This window comes from Vigna umbellata, chromosome 3 (assembly GCF_029865625.1).
Source record: "Vigna umbellata cultivar VRB3 chromosome 3, Vumbellata_1.0, whole genome shotgun sequence".
NCBI classification, from domain to species: domain Eukaryota; kingdom Viridiplantae; phylum Streptophyta; class Magnoliopsida; order Fabales; family Fabaceae; genus Vigna; species Vigna umbellata.
In genome coordinates this window covers 20,286,661-20,306,991 of record NC_142167.1, presented here as the reverse complement: position 1 = coordinate 20,306,991, position 20,331 = coordinate 20,286,661, and the positions used below count along the sequence as shown (strand labels likewise).

The window sequence follows — 20,331 nt, the reverse complement described above, 5'->3', positions numbered from 1 at the left end:
ATGATAATAGTCGAGTCTTTTTAGTGCTGTATACCATTGTAAGTTATGGGAGAAGTAAACATTGAAAGGGAAAAGTAGATAGAAAAATTTGAATTCATCATCATTACCCAAAATTTGGTAAAAATAGTTAGAATTCGAGAAGATGCCTACTGTACAAAATGTCTCTAATTAATATATGTGAGTCTCCTAAAGTGAGATCTATTGTCCCTTGAAGCAAGAAATTGTATGTTGGAAGACATCTTCACTGCATGGAATTGTGAGGCCTCCCATGGGATGATCATATCCAAACTCTTCCTCTGCATGACTCAGTAAGTCTTGGAATGAAGGTTGGTTCAAGTAAGAGATGGGAATCACAAACCGATTTTGTTTCTCTCCAACATAAACTGCAAAATAGCCCTTCGGTATGTCTTCAGATTTTGAAGTTGTTTGTCTTGTTGTGAATGATGCCCTTCGGATGGTAGGTAAACGGAAACCCATTTTTGAGCTTGACTGAAGGAAGAAGATATCAATCTCAAATTTACACAGAATGAACCCAAATTTTAATGCTGAAGAGGATTCCAAAACCTTGTGTTGTTTTTTGAATGTATAGGATAGTGTATATATAGATTTTAAAAGAAGGAGAGCGCAAAGATGAGATATTGCGTGGTATTGTCTGCATTAATTCTTCTATCAAGCATAACGTAGGGTGCAGTATGTAACCCCACCTTGTTCAGCCACGAGCAACATTAAGCCTTCACATGTTCCCAATGAGACGTGGCTATGTGAAGGCCTAATTCTTTTCATGGATTAATTGTTATTCCACGTTTTCTCAAACATGCTGTGAACATGTTTTCTTCACGATACCTAATGTTGATCTACAGCTGGGTAGATCAAATTATGAGCCAAAGGACAGTGAGATATGATAGACCATTATATTCATGAGATTTGAAATCATACGTCTACTCTATTTCAAGTGGATTGGCTTGAGATAGTGTACTGTCAGCTATAACATCTCTCATTAATCCCTAAGAAACACTTCTAAGGCAACACCATATGCCCTTTCCATCCTGTCGGTCCCATAACTCTTAACTCAAAGCCTCCACCCTCAATCATTCATGTAACCGATGATATCCTTTAAAAATTTTCATCTATATATATATTCATGGCTGCAAGCAATTAGCACATCCAAAATCGTTCACATCTTTAAGCATTTTAGCTCCAAAAGCTAGCATCTTATTTACAATATTTTCTCAACTTTCTCTTCCCAAGTATCATCATATAAAACATGGGTTTTCGTTTACCTGGTATCAGAAAGGCATCTCTTCGAGCAATCCAAGCATCTTCAAAAGTTGTGGATGTGCCAAAGGGTTACATTGCAGTCTATGTTGGAGATCAAAGGAAGCGGTTTATGATCCCTGTGTCATACTTGAACCAACCTTCATTTCAAGATCTGTTGAGTCAAGCTGAGGAAGAATTTGGCTATGACCATCCAACTGGTGGTCTCACAATTCCTTGTGGAGAAGATGTGTTCTCAGATATCACTTCTCGCTTCGATAGCTGCTAACTGCTTGAAGATGGAACTGACTTAGAAGTAGACATATACTTGACAAACTTTTGTATCATAGTTTCTTACCTTGAGAATATTTCCCTCTCCATGTTTGATGACTGAATTTGTAAAATGAAATTTAATCTGAATAAGAAAGTTTTTGAACACTAACCTTTTTCACGTTTTATTCTCTCATAGTATATATGTATATATCTTAAAGAAAAGAACTTTATTGAATAGGAAATGGGCTAAGCATATGTTTATTTAAATCGAACGACCTGAGCAAGATTTCATCAATATAGTTGAACAAGAAAAATGATTTAGGATGGCCTGATCAAACAAAAACACGAGTCTGAGAATGGGACAGCAATTTTTATATCTTCCTATTTTGCTACAGCCAGTTGCACTTATCATCGTGTAGCAGCGCCGTACATGAGAAATATTCACTCTTATGATGATGCCCCACTTAGTTATGATAAACGAATTTTGATCACCTCTGCGTCAAGCAGCAGCCCCATCTTCACATGGGCGATTCAGCATATTGTAGTTGCCTCTAGGACCAGAATAGCAGAAATTTGATTGAAATACATTGATAGTGTAATTTTTGAGGATTATCAGAGTGATAGATGGACACATAATTGAAACGGTATTAAAATCCATTCATTTAAGTGTAATTTCCTCATTTTTTTCTTAACAAGACACTGCAATTTTGACCTCAGATATTCATGTAATTTCCCTTGTTACTGTGACATCTAATTAGCTTGACGGGCCTCTATCTTTTTCAGTATTACTAGAAGTTTAGGGTTTAGGAGCTTATGAGATATTTTAAAATAATACAATACAAATATATACACTTCTATAAGGTTTCAATCAAAATCCTTCAGACTTTAGTCTGTTACTTCTTTGGATATGCAATGGGTTTCCATTTTCCTGGTCTTCAAAGGTGAACTAATATTCAGAACATTAGAGTTTATATTGGACAAAACCAAAAGAGTGGTTTTTGATTTATTAACTGTGAAATTTAGTAATAGTGTTTATTGCAATTTTCTCTGTATAATGCCCAGGAAATTAAAGTTGTTGTGAATGATTGTCTATATTCTTCGGCACACTAAAACAGCTCACATATTGTTTTGCTTATGTTCTGTAATTCACGAGAACAATGAAGTGTTTTTTTTCCTGTTAGCAACCTTCTAATGTTGTACTGTCTAAGACAAAATGAACTGTGAATGATTAAAAAGAATACTTAGTAATTGAATTTATTGCCATTACTAAAATATTGATAAAAATAGTTACATGTTACCCAAGGAACATGCCTTTTTTAAATTTATATTGGAATTTATTTTCATCTCCATAAGTAAGATATTGTGGATTAATCCAAATAAAGTACGTTGAACTTTAGCTATATGGTAAAGAAACGACTACAGCCATTGACTCTTATATATGCTCATTAGCTTTCCGTAAGAGTTTGACTTAATTACCCTTTTGGTCTTATAATTTGTTTAGAAAAATCAAAACGAACTTTAGTTCTTATTTGGTGCAATTCAGTTTTTTAATCTTATAATTAAATCATTTTCGTTATATTTTTATTAATTTCTTGTCCGTGTCAAGTGTTAGTATGTAGTATTTTCAATTTTTTTTATTTAAAAAAATGTCACGAGATCATGTGTCATAGTGGTGGTAATGCCCAATGTCCATGCAGTGACAATGTCTTGTATTTAATTTAGGTTTTATATTTAAAATATTGATGTTTATATATTTTTTAAATAGAATAATATTGTCTTTATGTGAAATGAGTCTGAATTAGTAATTAATTTTAGTTACAATTTATATATATATATTAAAATATTTTTTTAAAATTTATATATCAAATCATTCCAAAATATTAAAATCTCAAGTTAAAACTAATGCAATTCTTTGTCATAACACCTTAAACTACTTGCCCTTGTGAGTTGTGAAGAATATAGAAAGTGTAATTCTTGTTGTTGTTGGAAATCAAAGTGTGAATTCAAGTCTCACATTGGATAGAAATAAGAAAGTAGAACACTATATAAAAATGAAAGACCCATTAATCCATTCTCTTAAGGTTTTGGGTAGTGAATTGTGTCAATCATTTATGTGATTGGATTAAGATCTCATTAGTATTTAAAATGTATGCTTAGGCCATAAATTTATTTTGAAGAATACAATAAGAAAAAAAAAGTGGATTCTATGTTTTCTTGTTTGTGTGAAATTTTGAAATATTTTTAGAATTTTCTCTATTTTAACCTCTTTCACTAGTAAAAGAAAGTAAAAAAAAAAAAAAATTATCAACGGAAAGAGAGGGATTTGAACCCTCGGTACAAGAATTTGTACAACGGATTAGCAATCCGACGCTATAGTCCACTCAGCCATCTCTCCCCAATTGAAAAAAAAAAGAATTACTTTGTTTATGTTATATCACATAAACAAGAAGAAAAAAAAGGGAGCTTCAAAAAAAAAAGAGACTTGCTTTTTTTTATTATTATATATCTATTTTAGTTTTCTTTTTTTATTTTTCTACAGCCAATGAGCCCGGCCAGTACCTAGTCGGGCTCTTTTTCTTTTACTCCCATGAATATTTTATAAAAAATTCTTCATTTGATTCGAAAAAAAATATATTTGTAATTTAAAAAAATAAGAGATACAAATAGATTCTTGTTAGATAAACTAAAATAAGATAATAAAAAAATGTTCTCTTTTCTAACTCCTTCTCTATTTTCGGTAACTTTAAGCAAAATCAAAAAATGAAAATTATTCTCTTTTTCAAATTTCATTAAAAGATTCTCTAATGAAACATGTCAATACTCGACTTATTAGAATATTATGCTCCTATTTCTTTATTTTGTCTGATTGCTTTGTTCAACAAAAGATACAAAATTGATATTGTAGCGGGTATAACTTAGTGGTAAAAGTGTGATTCGTTTCAAGGACCCCTTCAAAGTTAAGGGATCCTCCGTTTGATTCATATCCCGATCAAAAACTTTATTTTTATAATTAAAGAGACTTCCTTATACCGCCTATTGTACAAAATCTCTCTTCCAATATATTTATTGTCTCCATTGGTATTTTGAAGTTGTGAAAGGAAAGTTGATAGGATAAAGAAAATTGTGGAGATAGTAGGATGTGGAAGTAGTAGTTGGAAGTAATATATTTTGTAGTTATGTGTGTTGTTTTAGATGTTGTCTTATATCAAATGCTAGAGTACATGACTATTTACAGACTAATATATTTTTCTAGAATATAATAACTACAACTTATGTGGAATGCCTTAGATTTTTACTTATGTAAAATGTTCTTGATTTTTATTTTCTTTCTATAATAGAATCTTTTAGAATATTCTAGAATTTGTATTACAATTTAATACTTCTATCTGAAGATTTTCTATATTCTTCTTGATCATATCCAAAACTCTTCCTACTCTTGACTCAATAAATCTTGGAAGGAAGGTTGGTTCAAATATGATATTGGAATCACAAACCGCTTCTGTTTCTCTCCAACATACACTGCAAGATATCCCTTCGGCACTTCCGAGATTTAGAAAGAATGGACCAAAATATTGATGCTTGGGAGTGCAAAAAAGATAGTGTATATATAGTTTTAAAGACTTCCTACTAACTGAATTAGAAGGAAAAGACTGTTAAAAGATGGAGGGTATACACATGAGATATCATGTGGTTCTGTCTTCAATGCCTCCATCAAGGATAAAGTTGTGTAGACATGTATAAGCCCACCACCACCTTATGAAACAACCTAGACGTCCCTAAGTGATATTAAACGTTTATTCATACATTAATTGGTATTTCATAATGGTGTAAACATGCTTGGGACATGTTTTCTCCAGATTGATAATGCAGCCAAATATTGAAGTACATTATAGATGGGAAGTAGTTTCTGACTATTGAATTATAAGGCTACGGATAGGAGGAGATATTAGACCATTATATTTTAGAGGTTTAGTTCAAACGTCAGTTTTATTTGAAGTGGATTCTTGAGAAGGTGGGACCCGTACTATACACTATGACATGTTACATTCATCCTTGATAAAGTCCTACAAAGCAACACCATATGCCCCTGTCTAATTGTTGGTCCCATGATTCATATCTCTTAGCTTTCCCCCTCAATTATTTATGCAGACAACAATTTCAAAGAATTCTTCATCTCTATATATATTCAAGTTTGCAAGCATTAAGCACAACAAATATCATTCACTTCCCAAAGCAGCTCAAAAGCTTGGATCTTACATAGTCTTTTTTTGGTAACACTATTGTCCCGAGTCTCATCACATACAAGAATGGGATTCCGCTTACCAGGTATGAGAAAGGCATCATTTGCTACAAACGAAGCATCTTCAAAAGGTATGGAGGTGGCAAAGGGTCACCTTGCAGTCTATGTTGGAGAGAAAATGAAGCGTTTTGTAATCCCTGTGTCATTCTTGAACCAACCATCATTTCAAGACTTGTTGAGTCAAGCAGTAGAAGAATTTGGGTATGATCACCCAATGGGTGGTCTCACAATTCCTTGCGGAGAGCATGAGTTCTTGGATATCACTTCTCGCTTGATGAGGTGCTAATCCATGAAGACGAGACTGATCAAAATGTATAGACACAATTTTTTGTAGCATATTTTGTTACCTTGAAAAATTCTGTCCGTTTTTGTTATCTATTGTTGGGACAGTATAAAAGCTTTATGAGAAATTTCGTACATGAAGAGTTTTCTCACATATTCTTCATCTGTCATTCTGATCTACCTAGTAGTTGTTGAATAAGAAACTAGCTAGTTGTCGCTAACCAATTAATTCTTAATGTATCAAATTTACATTCAGCTATCATCTCTACATTTTATAAGTTCAATAACAAAAAAAAACTACATTATAAGAGAAAGGAAAAGAAGATAAGTTTAAAACAAAAATGACGGATGCAATAAAGAAACAAAGAGAACAAGTAATCGAAATAACAACTATGTCAACTTGTACTTCTTTGACTTAATCGTGCTACATGATTTTTGGGAACCATCCCTGAAAACTGAAAATCTGAAATATGGTCTGACACGATATCAGGTCCATCAATACAAGTCTCTGTGAACCACGAATGAGGGAGGATCCAATTCTTTATGATTAACAATTTTTCATTTATGTGAGTCAAGCAGCAACACATTCTTGCCATGATTATGTTAATTGGCTTTACGGCACAACTGGCTGTGGTAGTTAATGGTTACCTTATCTTTTTTGATGAAAATTGAAATTAAGCAGACATACAAGTTCAAAACTTGGCATCTCAAGATGCTGCAAGGAAAAGCAATTGCCCTGCTTTTTTGTTGGGTATAATTGAGAAATGAAAACGGAATAAAAAGTGAGGTTTATCCCCCCTAAGGATTTTAGGGGGTGGAATCAAACGGTGATGGAAGTGATGCAGTAATTTCTCCCTGTTTTCTTTCTTCTGTAATGTTTATTTAACAATTCAAATAACTGAAATCTCATCCTCTTATAAAATGGAAAATTATGCTTGCAATCAATAAATGAAACCTTACATCAACCCATCGAATTAAATAGGAACAACTAAACTTTATTTTAAGTCTATCTCAACTGCCTGGGCAGGTGCAAAATGTCGTGAATGATTGACACCATTAATTTTAATTGTTTATAAATACTTAAAAACCTTTCAACCCGTTCTATAGAAATTGGTGCTTCTCCTCGGCCTAACAGAATACTAATATCTCTGCCCCTCCCTTCCTTGTCTTCGTTCTTGGTTTTTCATGCTGTGAAATTTATAAAAATAATCCAGTCTTGTTGATGCTGTATACCATTCTAATTGTTGGGAAAAGAAAAAATTGAAATGGATAAATAGACACAAACTTAGTATTTGAATTCATCATCATCAGTCTAAATTTTGTAATAATAGTTACAAGTTTGAGAAGATGCCTATTGTACAAAATGTCTCTAATAATCTGTCAGTGTCCTAAAGTGAGACTTATTGTCCCTTGAAACAAGAAATTGTATGGTGGAAGACATCTTCATTGCATGGAATTGTGAGGCCTCCCATGGGATGATCATATCCAAACTCTTCTTCAGCTTGACTCAGTAAATCTTGGAAGGAAGGTTGGTTCAAGTAATAGATGGGAATCACAAACCGATTTTGTTTCTCTCCAACATACACGGCAAAATAGCCCTTTGGTATGTCTTCAGATTTTAAAGGTGCTTGTCTTGCTCTGAATGATGATGCCCTAAACGGAAACCCATTTTTTGAGCTCGTTTAACGAAGAAGAACTATCTCAAATTTACAGAGAATGAATCTGAATTTTGATGCTTGAGGATTCGGAAGGCTTGTGTTGTTTTTGAAGGTATAGGATATTGTATATATAGATGATAAAAGAAGGAAAGCATAGGGATGAGATATCGCGTGGTGTTGTCTGCAGTACTTCTATCAAGCATAAAGTAGGGTGCAGGTGTGTAACCCCACCTTGTTGAACTGCAGGAAACATTAAGCCTCCACATTTTCCCAATGAGACGTGGCTAAGTGAAGGCCTAAGTATGTTCATAGATTAATTGGTATTCCACGTTTTGTCAAACATGCTTTGGACATGTTTTCTTCACGTTACCTAATGTTCAACTACAGCTGGATAGATCAAATTATAAGGCACAGGACAGTGAGAAATCATAGACCATTATATTCATGAGAATTGAAATCGTACGTCTACTCTATTTCAAGTGGATTGGCTTGGGATAGTGTACTGTCAACTATAACATCTCCCATTAATCCTTGAGAAACACTTCCAAGGCAACACCATGTGCCCTTTCTGTCCTATCATTCTCATGACTCTTATCTCATAGCCCTCCACCCTCAATCATTCAAGTACCAGATGGTATCCTGCAAAACTTTTTATCTCTATATATATATTCATGGTTGAGCATTTAAGACAGCAAAAATCATTCACATCCTAAGGCATTTTAACTTCAAAAGCTAGCATCCTATCTACAACTCTCTATTCCCAACTTTCTCTTCCCAAATATATATATAAAAGATGGGTTTTCGTTTACCTGGTATCCGAAAGGCTTCCCTTCCAGCAATCCAAGCATCTGCAAAAGCTGTGAATGTGCCAAAGGGTTACCTTGCAGTCTATGTTGGAGATCAAATGAAGCGGTTTATGATTCCTGTATCATTCTTGAACCAACCTCTGTTTCAAGATTTGTTGAGTCAAACTGAGGAAGATTTTGGCTATGAACATCCAATGGGTGGTCTCACAATTCCTTGCAGAGAAGATGTGTTCTTGGATATCACTTCTCGCTTAATGAGGTGCTAATCCGTGAAGATCAAACAGATTTAAATGTATATACAAAAGTTTTGTAGCATAGTTTCTTAGCTTGAAAATAGTCTCTCTCCAATTTTATTATATAAATTTGGACAGTACAGCAATTGTTACAATAAATTTCCTGCATGAAGAGTTTTCTCTCATTTCCTTCATCTGTAATTTGGAGTTGTCGAATAAGAAATTTGCTAGTTGTCTCCAAGTAATTCTTAATGTATGGGATTTAAATTCAGTTATTATGTCTACGTTTTCTAGGTAAGTTCATTGACAAAATAACTACAATATAGCGGAGAGGAAAATAAAGAGAAAAACTCATTGAAAGTATAAGTCTTTGTGAAACTGTACTGCTTTGATTTAATCTCACTTTAAGATTTTTGTGAACCATCCCTCGTCACTGAAAATCTATAATATGGCCCAATTCATATATGTGATTCAAGCAGAAAAACCATCTTCGCATGATGTAGTTGGCTTTACAGTCACAACTGGTTATGGAAGTGACGAATTCTCAATTAATTGAATAGTCTTCAAACCTTGACCGATTTTAAGATACTACCATCTTTTTAGGGATTAAGATAGAAATTAAGTATCTTCCTCTTGAAATGGGGGATTATTGCCCCGAGTTTGTAATCTCTCATCTCAAGATGGTGCAAGGACGAGAAGTTGCCCTATTTTTTATTGGGTAACATTGAGAAAAGAAAATGGAATAAAAAGTGAGGTTTCCCCTTGAAGATTTCTAAGGGGGTGGAATCACATGGTGATGGATGGGATGAAGTAATTTCTCCCTTTTTTCTTTCTTCTGTAATGTTTGTTCTATCAATCCAAAAAACCAAAATAAGCAATCTCATCCTTTCAAAAAATTAAATTATGTTCATAGAATAATCATATATAGATATATATGAAATGTCTATGAGAATGGTTGTTATCCATTCGAATGAATTGGAAGAACACAACTTAACTTTAAGTCCATTATAACTGTCTTGGTTGGGGAAAAATCCACCAGATCTTTTAGAAACTTAAACACCTCTGAAACTCCTTCTAAAGATAATTGATTCTTCTCGTTTGCCCCCTTCCAAAATACTAATGTCTCTTCCCCTTCCCTGCCTTGCCCTGATTGCCGAGCACTTGGGTTTTCTATTTATGCTGTGAAATTTATGAGAATAGTCGAATCTTTTTACTGCTGTATACCATTGTAAGTGCTGGGATAAGTAAACATTGAAAGAGAAAAATAGATAGAAAAATTTGAGTCATCATCTACCCAAAATTTGGAAAAAATAGTTACAATTCGAGAAGATGCCTACTGTACAAAATGTCTTTAATTAATCTATGTGAGTCTCCTAAAATGAGATCTATTGTCCCTTGAAGCAAGAAATTGTATGTTGGAAGACATCTTCACTGCATGGAATTGTGAGGCCTCCCATGGGATGATCATATCCAAACTCTTCCTCAGCTTGACTCAGTAAGTCTTGGAATGAAGGTTGGTTCAAGTAAGAGATGGGAATCACAAACCGATTTTGTTTCTCTCCAATATAAACGGCAAAATAGCCTTTTGGTATGTCTTCAGATTTTGAAGATGCTTGTCTTGCTGTGAATGATGATGCCCGTCGGATGGCAGGTAAACGGAAACCCATTTTTTGAGCTTGTTTGAGGAAGAGGAACAATCTCAAATTTAAGAGAATTAATCTGAATTTTGATGCTTGAGGATTCGGAACGCTTGTGTTGTTTTTGAAGGTATAGGATATTGTATATATAGAAGATAAAAGAAGGAAAGCATAGAGATGAGATATCGCGTGGTGTTGTCTGCAGTACTTCTATCAAGCATAAAGTAGGGTGAAGGTGTGTAACCCCACCTTGTTGAACAGCAGGAAACATTAAACCTCCTCATGTTCCCAATGAGATGTGGCTAAGTGAAGGCCTAAGTCTTTTCATGGATTAATTGGTATTCCACGTTTCGTCAAACATGCTTTGAACATGTTTTCTTCACGTTACCTAACGTTGAATTACAGCTGGATAGATCGAATTATAAGCAAAGGACAATGAGATATCATAGACCACTATATTTATGAGATTTGAAATCATATGTCTACTCTATTTCAAGTGGATTGGCTTGGGATAGTGTACTGTCAACTATAACATCTCCCATTAATCCCTAAGAAACACTTCCAAGGCAACACCATGTGCTTTTTCTGTCCTATCGGTCCCATGACTCTTATCTCATAGCCATCCACCCTCAATCATTCAAGTACCAGATGATATCCTACAAAACTTTCTAGCTCTATATATATATTCATGGTTGCAAGCATTTAGGACAACAAATATCATTCACTTCCTAAGGCATTTTAACTTCAAAAACTAGCATCCTATCTACAACTCTCTATTCCCAACTTTCTCTTCCCAAGTTTCAATATATAAACCATGGGTTTTCGTTTACCTGGTATGAAAAAGGCATCCCTTAATACAATCAAAGCATCTTCAAAAGCTATGGACGTGCCAAAGGGCTACCTTGTAGTCTATGTTGGAGAGAAAATGAAGCGGTTCATGATTCCTGTATCATTCTTGAACCAACCTTCATTTCAAGATTTGTTGAGTCAAGCAGAGGAAGAATTTGGGTATGACCATCCATTGGGTGGTCTCACAATTCCTTGTGGAGAACATTTGTTCTTAGATATCACTTCTCGCTTAAATAGCTGTTAACTGCACGAAGATGGAACTTACTTAGATGTAGAGATATACTTGACACATTTTTGTATCATAGTTTCTTACCTTGGTATATTCCCTCCCCATATTTGATATCTGACTTTGTAACAGAAATTTGATTTGAATGATAAGTTGTCTCCACGACGTTTTTTCTCACATTTGCTATGAATCTGAACTACATAATTACTGAATAAGAAATAGTTAAAAAATCATCCCTCATACATTTCTCTGCTCTGCCCTGCCTTGATTGTGCAGATCTGGGTTTGTTAGGTTGAGGAATTTGTGAGAATAATCAAGTCTTTTTGTTGGAACATACAACCTTCTAGTGTTGTCTACCATTCTAATGGCAGAAAGAAGTGAATATTGTAATGATAAACAAAAAAGTTAGCAACTGGAATCATCATTGCTCAAATTTTCATAATAATTTTTATATGATAGAGAAGAAGCGCATTGTACAAAAATGTCTACTAATTTATGTCGGTTTCCTAAAGTGAGAAATTCATTGTTCATTCAAGCAGTGAGTTATATGTTTGAAGACATCATCACTGCAAGGAATTTTTAGGTCACCCATGGGATGATGATATCCAAACTCTTTTTCGGCTTGACTCAATAAGTCTTGGAATATTGGTTGGTTCAAGTACGATAAGGGGATTAAAAATAGCTTCTTTTTCTCCCCAACATACACTGCAAGATCAAACAACCAGAATAGGAGATCTCTTTTTCTTACCAAATATAGATTATGTGATCTTCATACAACAATATTTATATAGATAAACAAACCATACGTCAAATGAATATGAAAATTTTTTTAGCTATGGATGTTGTCCATTGAAATTAATGGCAACAATAATCCTTCATATGAAACTCATTTTAACTGTTTCAGCAGTTGACATGAGCGAAATCTCGTGTATGATCCGAATGTGTGTATAGAACTTATATTCTTTTAAAATTGTCCCAAACAAATATTAGCTCATCCTTCTAATACTGTTTACATTTTAATTGCAGGAAGATCAGAACATAGCTATCGATAAACGGAAACACTTAGATACTCAATTTGTTTTCATATGTAGCAGCAGCACCATATGGAGGCGATCCCATTATGATAAACAAATCTTCATCTCACTTGGTTTAGTAACAACACTATCTTCACATAGGCAATTCAGCACATTAGTTGGTTTTAGGGCTAGAATAAAACATAAATTCGATTGAAATACATTTTCTGTGATTTTTAAAAGGGCTCTAATCATAGATTGATATTCAATTGGAAACTATATTTAAATCAGTCATTATACTCTTCAACAAAAATTTCTATATTTTTTCCACAAAATAAAGAAATTTTGACCTTATATGTCTGCCTTCCCATGTTTATTGTTTCGTTAACTCGGCCAATTTTTATCAATTTCCTTCTTGAACAAAAAATAAATTATATTTTAAATAGAGCTGTCAAAACAAGTAACCCGGCCTGACCCACCACGGATTGACCACTTAGTGAGTCAACCTAACCCGGCTCATTTATTAGTGAGCCAAAAAAATTCGAACCCAACCCGACCCACCACAGGTTGGTGGGTTAAACAGATTGATTCATTGGCTCACTTAATTAACTTTTTTTTCAACTTCTTGTTCTCAGATTCTTATAACATGTTACTTTGATCGATCAAATTGAAACAGTAATAATTGAATCAATTGATATAAAAGAAAATGAAACAAAAGAATATATTGTTATATATATTCTAAGCTATCAAGCTTAAAATTATGCCAATTTAATTTAGTGAGACATACAAGAAACTACATATAGACGTTAACAAAAATATATAGCACAAGATAAAATTGTCATGCTTGTAGATAGGTCTAAAAACAAGATAAACAAATGATATATTCCTAAATTATCCAATCTATAATATTATCCATCTATTAAATTGGAGTCCTGAATGGATAAATCCACAGACATCTTCTTCTTTATCCCTATCTATAATATTATCCAATCTATAATCTTAGAGTTTTATTTGCGGAGGGGAACTTTTGGAAAGACAACAACAACAAAAATAGGATTTGAATAATTAATTTAATTAATTTAATTTAATTAAAAAAAATAGGTGGATTGGTGAGCCAACCCGACCCACCACGGGTTCAACCCGTGTGAGCCGGGTCAAAAATTGGCTCTCATCAAAATTTTTGTAACTTTTTCCAACCCAACCCGGCTCAAACCCGTGGTGAGTCGAGTTGGCTCACGGATTTCAACTCATTTTGACGATTCTAATTTTAAATATGGCGTACTATAAACATGTCTTAAATCTCAATCAAATACTTTACATATAAGTCTCTTTAATGAATATTTTAATACTTGTTGAGTAAATGTGGGCACTTTCTGTAGGTCTATAAAAGAAACTCTTAAGGTTCATTTTGTACGGAGTGAATTTGTTGTGATTGTGAAACATTCACCTTTGATAATATACAATACCTTCTCTTTTCCAACTTTTGTCTCACAAGTACTCAATCAAAACTTATTTCGCATTACTCTGATAATCTTCTCCACTGTTAACCGTCTAATATATATTTTAACTATTGCATGAGCCAGATTAGCATCCTTGTCGAAAGTATTTCTGAAGGTTCAGTATAGTATTGAGAAGTTCCTGATTTACAGCTGCTATGTCAATCAACAAAAAGAAACATGTGATAAAGCAATCAGTAATCGAGAAAAATAATATGAATCAATCAAAATAAAGCATGCTGATGATAGCAATAATATCTGTATGACAGCTAAAAGAAACGACTTCAAATAAAAACTCATCCTCTTATAAAATGGAAAATTATTCTCGGAATCAATATATAAATAAACGAAACCTTACGTCATCCAATCGAATTAAATGGGAGCAACAAAACTTAATTTTATGTCTATCATTACTGCCTTGGCAAGTGCAAAATCTCGTGAATGATTGATACCATTAATTTTTTTTGTTTATATAATATTTAAAAATCTTTCAAACCCGTTCAATAGAAATTGATGCTTCTCCTCGGTCTAGAAAAATACTAATATCTTTCCACCCTAATTGTCCTATTATGTACAGGTCTTGGTTTTCTCATGATGTAAAATTTATGTAAATAATCGAGTCTTTTTGGTGTTGTATACCATTCTAATTGCTGGGAAAACTAAAAATTGAAATTGATAAATAGATAGAAACTTCGCATTTCAATTCATCATCGTTAATCAAAATTTGGTAATAATGGTTACAAGTTCAAGAAGTTGCCTATTGTACAAAATGTCTCTAATAATAAGTTATGTCAGTCTGCTAAAGTGAGATCTATTGTCCATTAATTGAAGCAAGAAATTGTGTGCTTGAAGACATCTTCACTGCAAGGAATTGTAAGGCCTCCCATTGGATGATAGTATCCAAACTCTTCCTCAGCTTGACTCAGTAAGTCTTGGAATGATGGTTGGTTCAAGTAAGAGATGGGAATCACAAACCGATTTTGTTTCTCTCCAACATAAACGGCAAAATAGCCCTTCGGTATGTCTTCAGATTTTGAAGATGCTTGTCTTGCTGTGAATGATGATGCCCGTCGGATGGCTGGTAAACGGAAACCCATTTTTTGAGCTTGTTTGAGGAAGAACAATCTCAAATTTAAGAGAATGAAGCTGAATTTTGATGCTTGAGGATTCGGAAGGCTTGTGTTGTTTTTGAAGGTATAGGATAGTGTATATATAGATGGTAAAAGAAGGAAAACATAGAGATGAGATATCACATGGTGTTGTCTGTGGTACATCTACCAAGCACAAAGTAGGGTGCAGGTGTGTAACCCCACCTTGTTGAAATGCACCATAAGCCTCCACATGTTCCCAATGAGACGTGGCTAAGTGAAGGCATAACTTTGTTCATGGATTACTTGGTATTCCACGTTTTGTCAAACATGCTTTGGACATGTTTTCTTCACGTTACCTAATGTTGAATCACAGCTGGATAGATCAAATTATAAGGCACAGGACAGTGAGATATCATAGACCATTATATTCTTGAGAATTGAAATCTTACGTCTACTCTATTTCAAGTGAATGGGCTTGGGATGGTGTACTATCAACTATAACATCTCCCATTAATCCTTGAAAAACACTTCCAAGGCAACACCATGTGCCCTTTCTGTCCTATCATTCTCGTGACTCTTATCTCATAGCCCTCCACCCTCAATCATTCAAGTACCAGATGATATCCTGCAAAACTTTTTATCTCTATATATATTCATGGTTGCAAGCATTTAGGACAACAAAAATCATTCACATCCTAAGGCATTTTAACTTCAAAAGCTAGCATCCTATCTACAACTCTCTATTCCCAACTTTCTCTTCCCAAATATATATATAAAAGATGGGTTTTCGTTTACCTGGTATCCGAAAGGCTTCCCTTCCAGCAATCCAAGCATCTTCAAAAGCTGTGGATGTGCCAAAGGGTTACCTTGCAGTCTATGTTGGAGATCAAATGAAGCGGTTTATGATTCCTGTATCATTCTTGAACCAACCTCTGTTTCAAGATTTGTTGAGTCAAACTGAGGAAGATTTTGGCTATGAGCATCCAATGGGTGGTCTCACGATTCCTTGCAGAGAAGATGTGTTCTTGGATATCACTTCTCGCTTAATGAGGTGCTAATCCGTGAAGATCAAACTGATTTAAATGTATATACAAAAGTTTTGTAGCATAGTTTCTTAGCTTGAAAATAGTCTCTCTCCAATTTTATTATATAAATTTGGACAGTACAGCAATTGTTACAATAAATTTCCTGCATGAAGAGTTTTCTCACATTTCCTTCATCTGTCATTTTGAGTTGTCGAATAAGAAATTAGCTAGTTGTCTCCAAGTAATTCTTAATGTCTCGGATTTCAATTCAGCTATTATGTCTACGTTTTCTAGCTAAGTTCATTGACAAAATAACTACTATATAACATAGGAAAATAAAGAGAAAAACTCATTGAAAGTATAAGTCTTTGTGAAACTGTACTGCTTTGATTTAATCTACCTTTAAGATTTTTGTGAACCATCCCTCGTCACTGAAAATCTATAATATGGTTTGACAAAAGATCAAAACCATCCATACAAGTCTATGCTCAAATGAGGAAGACCCTTTTCATAAAGCAGCAAAACCATCTTCGCATGATTATGTAGTTGGTTTTACAGTTACAACTGGTTGTGGAAGTGACGAATTCTCAATTAATTGAATAGTCTTCAAACCTTGAACGATTTTAAGATACTACCATCTTTTTAGGGATGAAAATAGAAATTAAGTATCTTTCTCTTGGAATGGGGTATTATTGCCCTTGTCATATGAAATTTCTATGACAATGGATGTTATCCATTCCAATGAATTGGAACAACACAACTTAACTCGAAGTCCATTATAACTGTCTTGGTTGGGAAACTATCCGCCAGATGTATAAAAAACATATAAAACTCTGAAACTCCTTCTAAAAAAATTGATTCTTCTGGTTTGCCCCCTTTCAAAATACTAATATCTCTTCTCCTTCCCTGCCTTGTGCTGATTGCCGAGCACTTGGGTTTCTTAATTATGCTGTGAAATTTATGATAATAGTCGAGTCTTTTTAGTGCTGTATACCATTGTAATTGCTGGGAGAAGTAAACATTGAAAGGGAAAAATAGATAGAAAAATTTGAATTCATCATCATTACCCAAAATTTGGAAAAAATAGTTACAATTCGAGAAGATGCCTACTGTACAAAATGTCTCTAATTAATATATGAGTCTCCTAAAGTGAGATCTATTGTCCCTTGAAGCAAGAAATTGTATGTTGGAAGACATCTTCACTGCATGGAATTGTGAGGCCTCCCATGGGATGATCATATCCAAACTCTTCCTCTGCATGACTCAGTAAGTCTTGGAATGAAGGTTGGTTCAAGTAAGAGATGGGAATCACAAACCGATTTTGTTTCTCTCCAACATAAACTGCAAAATAGCCCTTCGGTATGTCTTCAGATTTTGAAGTTGTTTGTCTTGTTGTGAATGATGCCCTTCGGATGGTAGGTAAACGGAAACCCATTTTTGAGCTTGACTGAAGGAAGAAGATATCAATCTCAAATTTACACAGAATGAACCCAAATTTTAATGCTGAAGAGGATTCCAAAACCTTGTGTTGTTTTTTGAATGTATAGGATAGTGTATATATAGATTTTAAAAGAAGGAGAGCGCAAAGATGAGATATTGCGTGGTATTGTCTGCATTAATTCTTCTATCAAGCATAACGTAGGGTGCAGTATGTAACCCCACCTTGTTCAGCCACGAGCGACATTAAGCCTTCACATGTTCCCAATGAGACGTGGCTATGTGAAGGCCTAATTCTTTTCATGGATTAATTGTTATTCCACGTTTTTTCAAACATGCTCTGAACATGTTTTCTTCACGATACCTAATGTTGATCTACAGCTGGGTAGATCAAATTATGAGCCAAAGGACAGTGAGATATGATAGACCATTATATTCATGAGATTTGAAATCATACGTCTACTCTATTTCAAGTGGATTGGCTTGAGATAGTGTACTGTCAGCTATAACATCTCTCATTAATCCCTAAGAAACACTTCAAAGGCAACACCATATGCCCTTTCCATCCTGTCGGTCCCATAACTCTTAACTCAAAGCCTCCACCCTCAATCATTCATGTAACCGATGATATCCTTTAAAAATTTTCATCTATATATATATTCATGGCTGCAAGCAATTAGCACATCCAAAATCGTTCACATCTTTAAGCATTTTAGCTCCAAAAGCTAGCATCTTATTTACAATATTTTCTCAACTTTCTCTTCCCAAGTATCATCATATAAAACATGGGTTTTCGTTTACCTGGTATCAGAAAGGCATCTCTTCGAGCAATCCAAGCATCTTCAAAAGTTGTGGATGTGCCAAAGGGTTACATTGCAGTCTATGTTGGAGATCAAAGGAAGCGGTTTATGATCCCTGTGTCATACTTGAACCAACCTTCATTTCAAGATCTGTTGAGTCAAGCTGAGGAAGAATTTGGCTATGACCATCCAACTGGTGGTCTCACAATTCCTTGTGGAGAAGATGTGTTCTCAGATATCACTTCTCGCTTCGATAGCTGCTAACTGCTTGAAGATGGAACTGACTTAGAAGTAGACATATACTTGACACACTTTTGTATCATAGTTTCTTACCTTGAGAATATTTCCCTCTCCATGTTTGATGACTGAATTTGTAAAATGAAATTTAATCTGAATAAGAAAGTTTTTGAACACTAACCTTTTTCACGTTTTATTCTCTCATAGTATATATGTATATATCTTAAAGAAAAGAACTTTATTGAATAGGAAATGGGCTAAGCATATGTTTATTTAAATCGAACGACCTGAGCAAGATTTCATCAATATAGTTGAACAAGAAAAATGATTTAGGATGGCCTGATCAAACAAAAACACGAGTCTGAGAATGGGACAGCAATTTTTATATCTTCCTATTTTGCTACAGCCAGTTGCACTTATTATCGTGTAGCAGCGCCGTACATGAGAAATATTCACTCTTATGATGATGCCCCACTTAGTTATGATAAACGAATTTTGATCACCTCTGCGTCAAGCAGCAGCCCCATCTTCACATGGGCGATTCAGCATACTGTAGTTGCCTCTAGGACCAGAATAGCAGAAATTTGATTGAAATACATTGATAGTGTAATTTTTGAGGATTATCAGAGTGATAGATAGACACATAATTGAAACGGTATTAAAATCCATTCATTTAAGTGTAATTTCCTCATTTTTTTTTTGTACAAGACACTGCAACTTTGACCTCAGATATTCATGTAATTTCCCTTGTTACTGTAACATCTAATTAGCTTGACTGGCCTCTATCTTTTTCAGTATTACTAGAAGTTTAGGGTTTAGGAGCTGATGAGATATTTTAAAATAATACAATACAAATATATACACTTCTATAAGGTTTCAATCAAAATCCTTCAGACTTTAGTCTGTTACTTCTTTGGATATGCAATGGGTTTCCATTTTCCTGGTCTTCAAAGGTGAACTAATATTCAGAACATTAGAGTTTATATTGGACAAAACCAAAAGAGTGGTTTTTGATTTATTAACTGTGAAATTTAGTAATAGTGTTTATTGCAATTTTCCCTATATAATGCCCAGGAAAAATTAAAGTTGTTGTGAATGATTGTCTATATTCTTCGGCACACTAAAACAGCTCACATATTGTTTTGCTTATGTTGTGTAATTCACGAGAACAATGAAGTGTTTTTTTTCCTGTTAGCAACCTTCTAATGTTGTACTGTCTAAGACAAAATGAACTGTGAATGATTAAAAAGAATACTTAGTAATTGAATTTATTGCCATTACTAAAATATTGATAAAAATAGTAACATGTTACCCAAGGAACATGCCTTTTTTAAATTTATATTGGAATTTATTTTCATCTCCATAAGTAAGATATTGTGGATTAATCCAAATAAAGTACGTTGATGGTAACTTTAGCTATATGGTAAAGAAACGACTACAACTATTGACTCTTATATATGCACATTAGCTTTCCGTAAGAGTTTGACTTAATTACACTTTTTGTCTTATAATTTGTTTAGAAAAATCAAAACGAACTTTAGTTCTTATTTGGTGCAATTCAGTTTTTTAATCTTATAATTAAATAATTTCCGTTATATTTTTATTAATTTCTTGTCCGTGTCAAGTGTTAGTATGTAGTATTTTCAATTTTTTTTATTTAAAAAAATGTTACGAGATCATGTGTCATAGTAGTTGTAATGCCCAATGTCCATGC

At 33.9% G+C, this 20,331-nt stretch overlaps 10 protein-coding genes across 10 annotated transcripts; 6 read left to right on the top strand and 4 right to left on the bottom strand.

The window, feature by feature from the left end:
• Positions 1–150: 150 nt before the first annotated feature.
• Positions 151–553, bottom strand: LOC148201860 (auxin-induced protein 15A-like). Its single transcript, XM_088109016.1, has one exon. It carries the CDS (start codon positions 475–477, stop codon positions 199–201), a length of 279 nt encoding a protein of 92 aa, XP_087965142.1. The 5' UTR covers positions 478–553; the 3' UTR covers positions 151–198.
• A 625-nt stretch (positions 554–1,178) lies between these two features.
• Positions 1,179–1,681, top strand: LOC148201859 (auxin-induced protein 6B-like). The gene has a single exon (XM_088109015.1). It carries the CDS (start codon positions 1,265–1,267, stop codon positions 1,541–1,543), a length of 279 nt encoding a protein of 92 aa, XP_087965141.1. The 5' UTR covers positions 1,179–1,264; the 3' UTR covers positions 1,544–1,681.
• A 4,063-nt stretch (positions 1,682–5,744) lies between these two features.
• On the top strand, positions 5,745–6,358 carry LOC148201858 (auxin-induced protein X10A-like). The gene has a single exon (XM_088109014.1). The coding sequence runs from the start codon at positions 5,835–5,837 to the stop codon at positions 6,111–6,113; it is 279 nt and encodes a 92-aa protein (XP_087965140.1). The 5' UTR covers positions 5,745–5,834; the 3' UTR covers positions 6,114–6,358.
• A 1,805-nt stretch (positions 6,359–8,163) lies between these two features.
• Positions 8,164–8,991, top strand: LOC148201857 (auxin-induced protein X10A-like). Its single transcript, XM_088109017.1, has one exon. It carries the CDS (start codon positions 8,561–8,563, stop codon positions 8,837–8,839), a length of 279 nt encoding a protein of 92 aa, XP_087965143.1. The 5' UTR covers positions 8,164–8,560; the 3' UTR covers positions 8,840–8,991.
• A 1,066-nt stretch (positions 8,992–10,057) lies between these two features.
• Positions 10,058–10,546, bottom strand: LOC148201856 (auxin-induced protein 15A-like). Its single transcript, XM_088109013.1, has one exon. The coding sequence runs from the start codon at positions 10,471–10,473 to the stop codon at positions 10,192–10,194; it is 282 nt and encodes a 93-aa protein (XP_087965139.1). The 5' UTR covers positions 10,474–10,546; the 3' UTR covers positions 10,058–10,191.
• A 509-nt stretch (positions 10,547–11,055) lies between these two features.
• On the top strand, positions 11,056–11,695 carry LOC148201855 (auxin-induced protein 15A-like). The gene has a single exon (XM_088109911.1). It carries the CDS (start codon positions 11,258–11,260, stop codon positions 11,534–11,536), a length of 279 nt encoding a protein of 92 aa, XP_087966037.1. The 5' UTR covers positions 11,056–11,257; the 3' UTR covers positions 11,537–11,695.
• Positions 11,696–14,715: 3,020 nt separating this feature from the next.
• Positions 14,716–15,191, bottom strand: LOC148201854 (auxin-induced protein 6B-like). The gene has a single exon (XM_088109366.1). It carries the CDS (start codon positions 15,122–15,124, stop codon positions 14,849–14,851), a length of 276 nt encoding a protein of 91 aa, XP_087965492.1. The 5' UTR covers positions 15,125–15,191; the 3' UTR covers positions 14,716–14,848.
• A 619-nt stretch (positions 15,192–15,810) lies between these two features.
• On the top strand, positions 15,811–16,384 carry LOC148201853 (auxin-induced protein X10A-like). The gene has a single exon (XM_088109630.1). The coding sequence runs from the start codon at positions 15,898–15,900 to the stop codon at positions 16,174–16,176; it is 279 nt and encodes a 92-aa protein (XP_087965756.1). The 5' UTR covers positions 15,811–15,897; the 3' UTR covers positions 16,177–16,384.
• A 798-nt stretch (positions 16,385–17,182) lies between these two features.
• On the bottom strand, positions 17,183–17,654 carry LOC148201852 (auxin-induced protein 15A-like). Its single transcript, XM_088109127.1, has one exon. The coding sequence runs from the start codon at positions 17,576–17,578 to the stop codon at positions 17,300–17,302; it is 279 nt and encodes a 92-aa protein (XP_087965253.1). The 5' UTR covers positions 17,579–17,654; the 3' UTR covers positions 17,183–17,299.
• A 625-nt stretch (positions 17,655–18,279) lies between these two features.
• On the top strand, positions 18,280–18,783 carry LOC124832989 (auxin-induced protein 6B-like). Its single transcript, XM_047307347.2, has one exon. The coding sequence runs from the start codon at positions 18,366–18,368 to the stop codon at positions 18,642–18,644; it is 279 nt and encodes a 92-aa protein (XP_047163303.2). The 5' UTR covers positions 18,280–18,365; the 3' UTR covers positions 18,645–18,783.
• The last annotated feature ends 1,548 nt before the right edge of the window (positions 18,784–20,331 follow it).

What these genes read in the sequence shown, in the direction of transcription:
- LOC148201860 (XM_088109016.1), bottom strand. Translation starts at nt 477, where the DNA reads ATGGGTTTCCGTTTACCTACCATCCGAAGGGCATCATTCACAACAAGA.
- LOC148201859 (XM_088109015.1), top strand. Translation starts at nt 1,265, where the DNA reads ATGGGTTTTCGTTTACCTGGTATCAGAAAGGCATCTCTTCGAGCAATC.
- LOC148201858 (XM_088109014.1), top strand. Translation starts at nt 5,835, where the DNA reads ATGGGATTCCGCTTACCAGGTATGAGAAAGGCATCATTTGCTACAAAC.
- LOC148201857 (XM_088109017.1), top strand. Translation starts at nt 8,561, where the DNA reads ATGGGTTTTCGTTTACCTGGTATCCGAAAGGCTTCCCTTCCAGCAATC.
- LOC148201856 (XM_088109013.1), bottom strand. Translation starts at nt 10,473, where the DNA reads ATGGGTTTCCGTTTACCTGCCATCCGACGGGCATCATCATTCACAGCA.
- LOC148201855 (XM_088109911.1), top strand. Translation starts at nt 11,258, where the DNA reads ATGGGTTTTCGTTTACCTGGTATGAAAAAGGCATCCCTTAATACAATC.
- LOC148201854 (XM_088109366.1), bottom strand. Translation starts at nt 15,124, where the DNA reads ATGGGTTTCCGTTTACCAGCCATCCGACGGGCATCATCATTCACAGCA.
- LOC148201853 (XM_088109630.1), top strand. Translation starts at nt 15,898, where the DNA reads ATGGGTTTTCGTTTACCTGGTATCCGAAAGGCTTCCCTTCCAGCAATC.
- LOC148201852 (XM_088109127.1), bottom strand. Translation starts at nt 17,578, where the DNA reads ATGGGTTTCCGTTTACCTACCATCCGAAGGGCATCATTCACAACAAGA.
- LOC124832989 (XM_047307347.2), top strand. Translation starts at nt 18,366, where the DNA reads ATGGGTTTTCGTTTACCTGGTATCAGAAAGGCATCTCTTCGAGCAATC.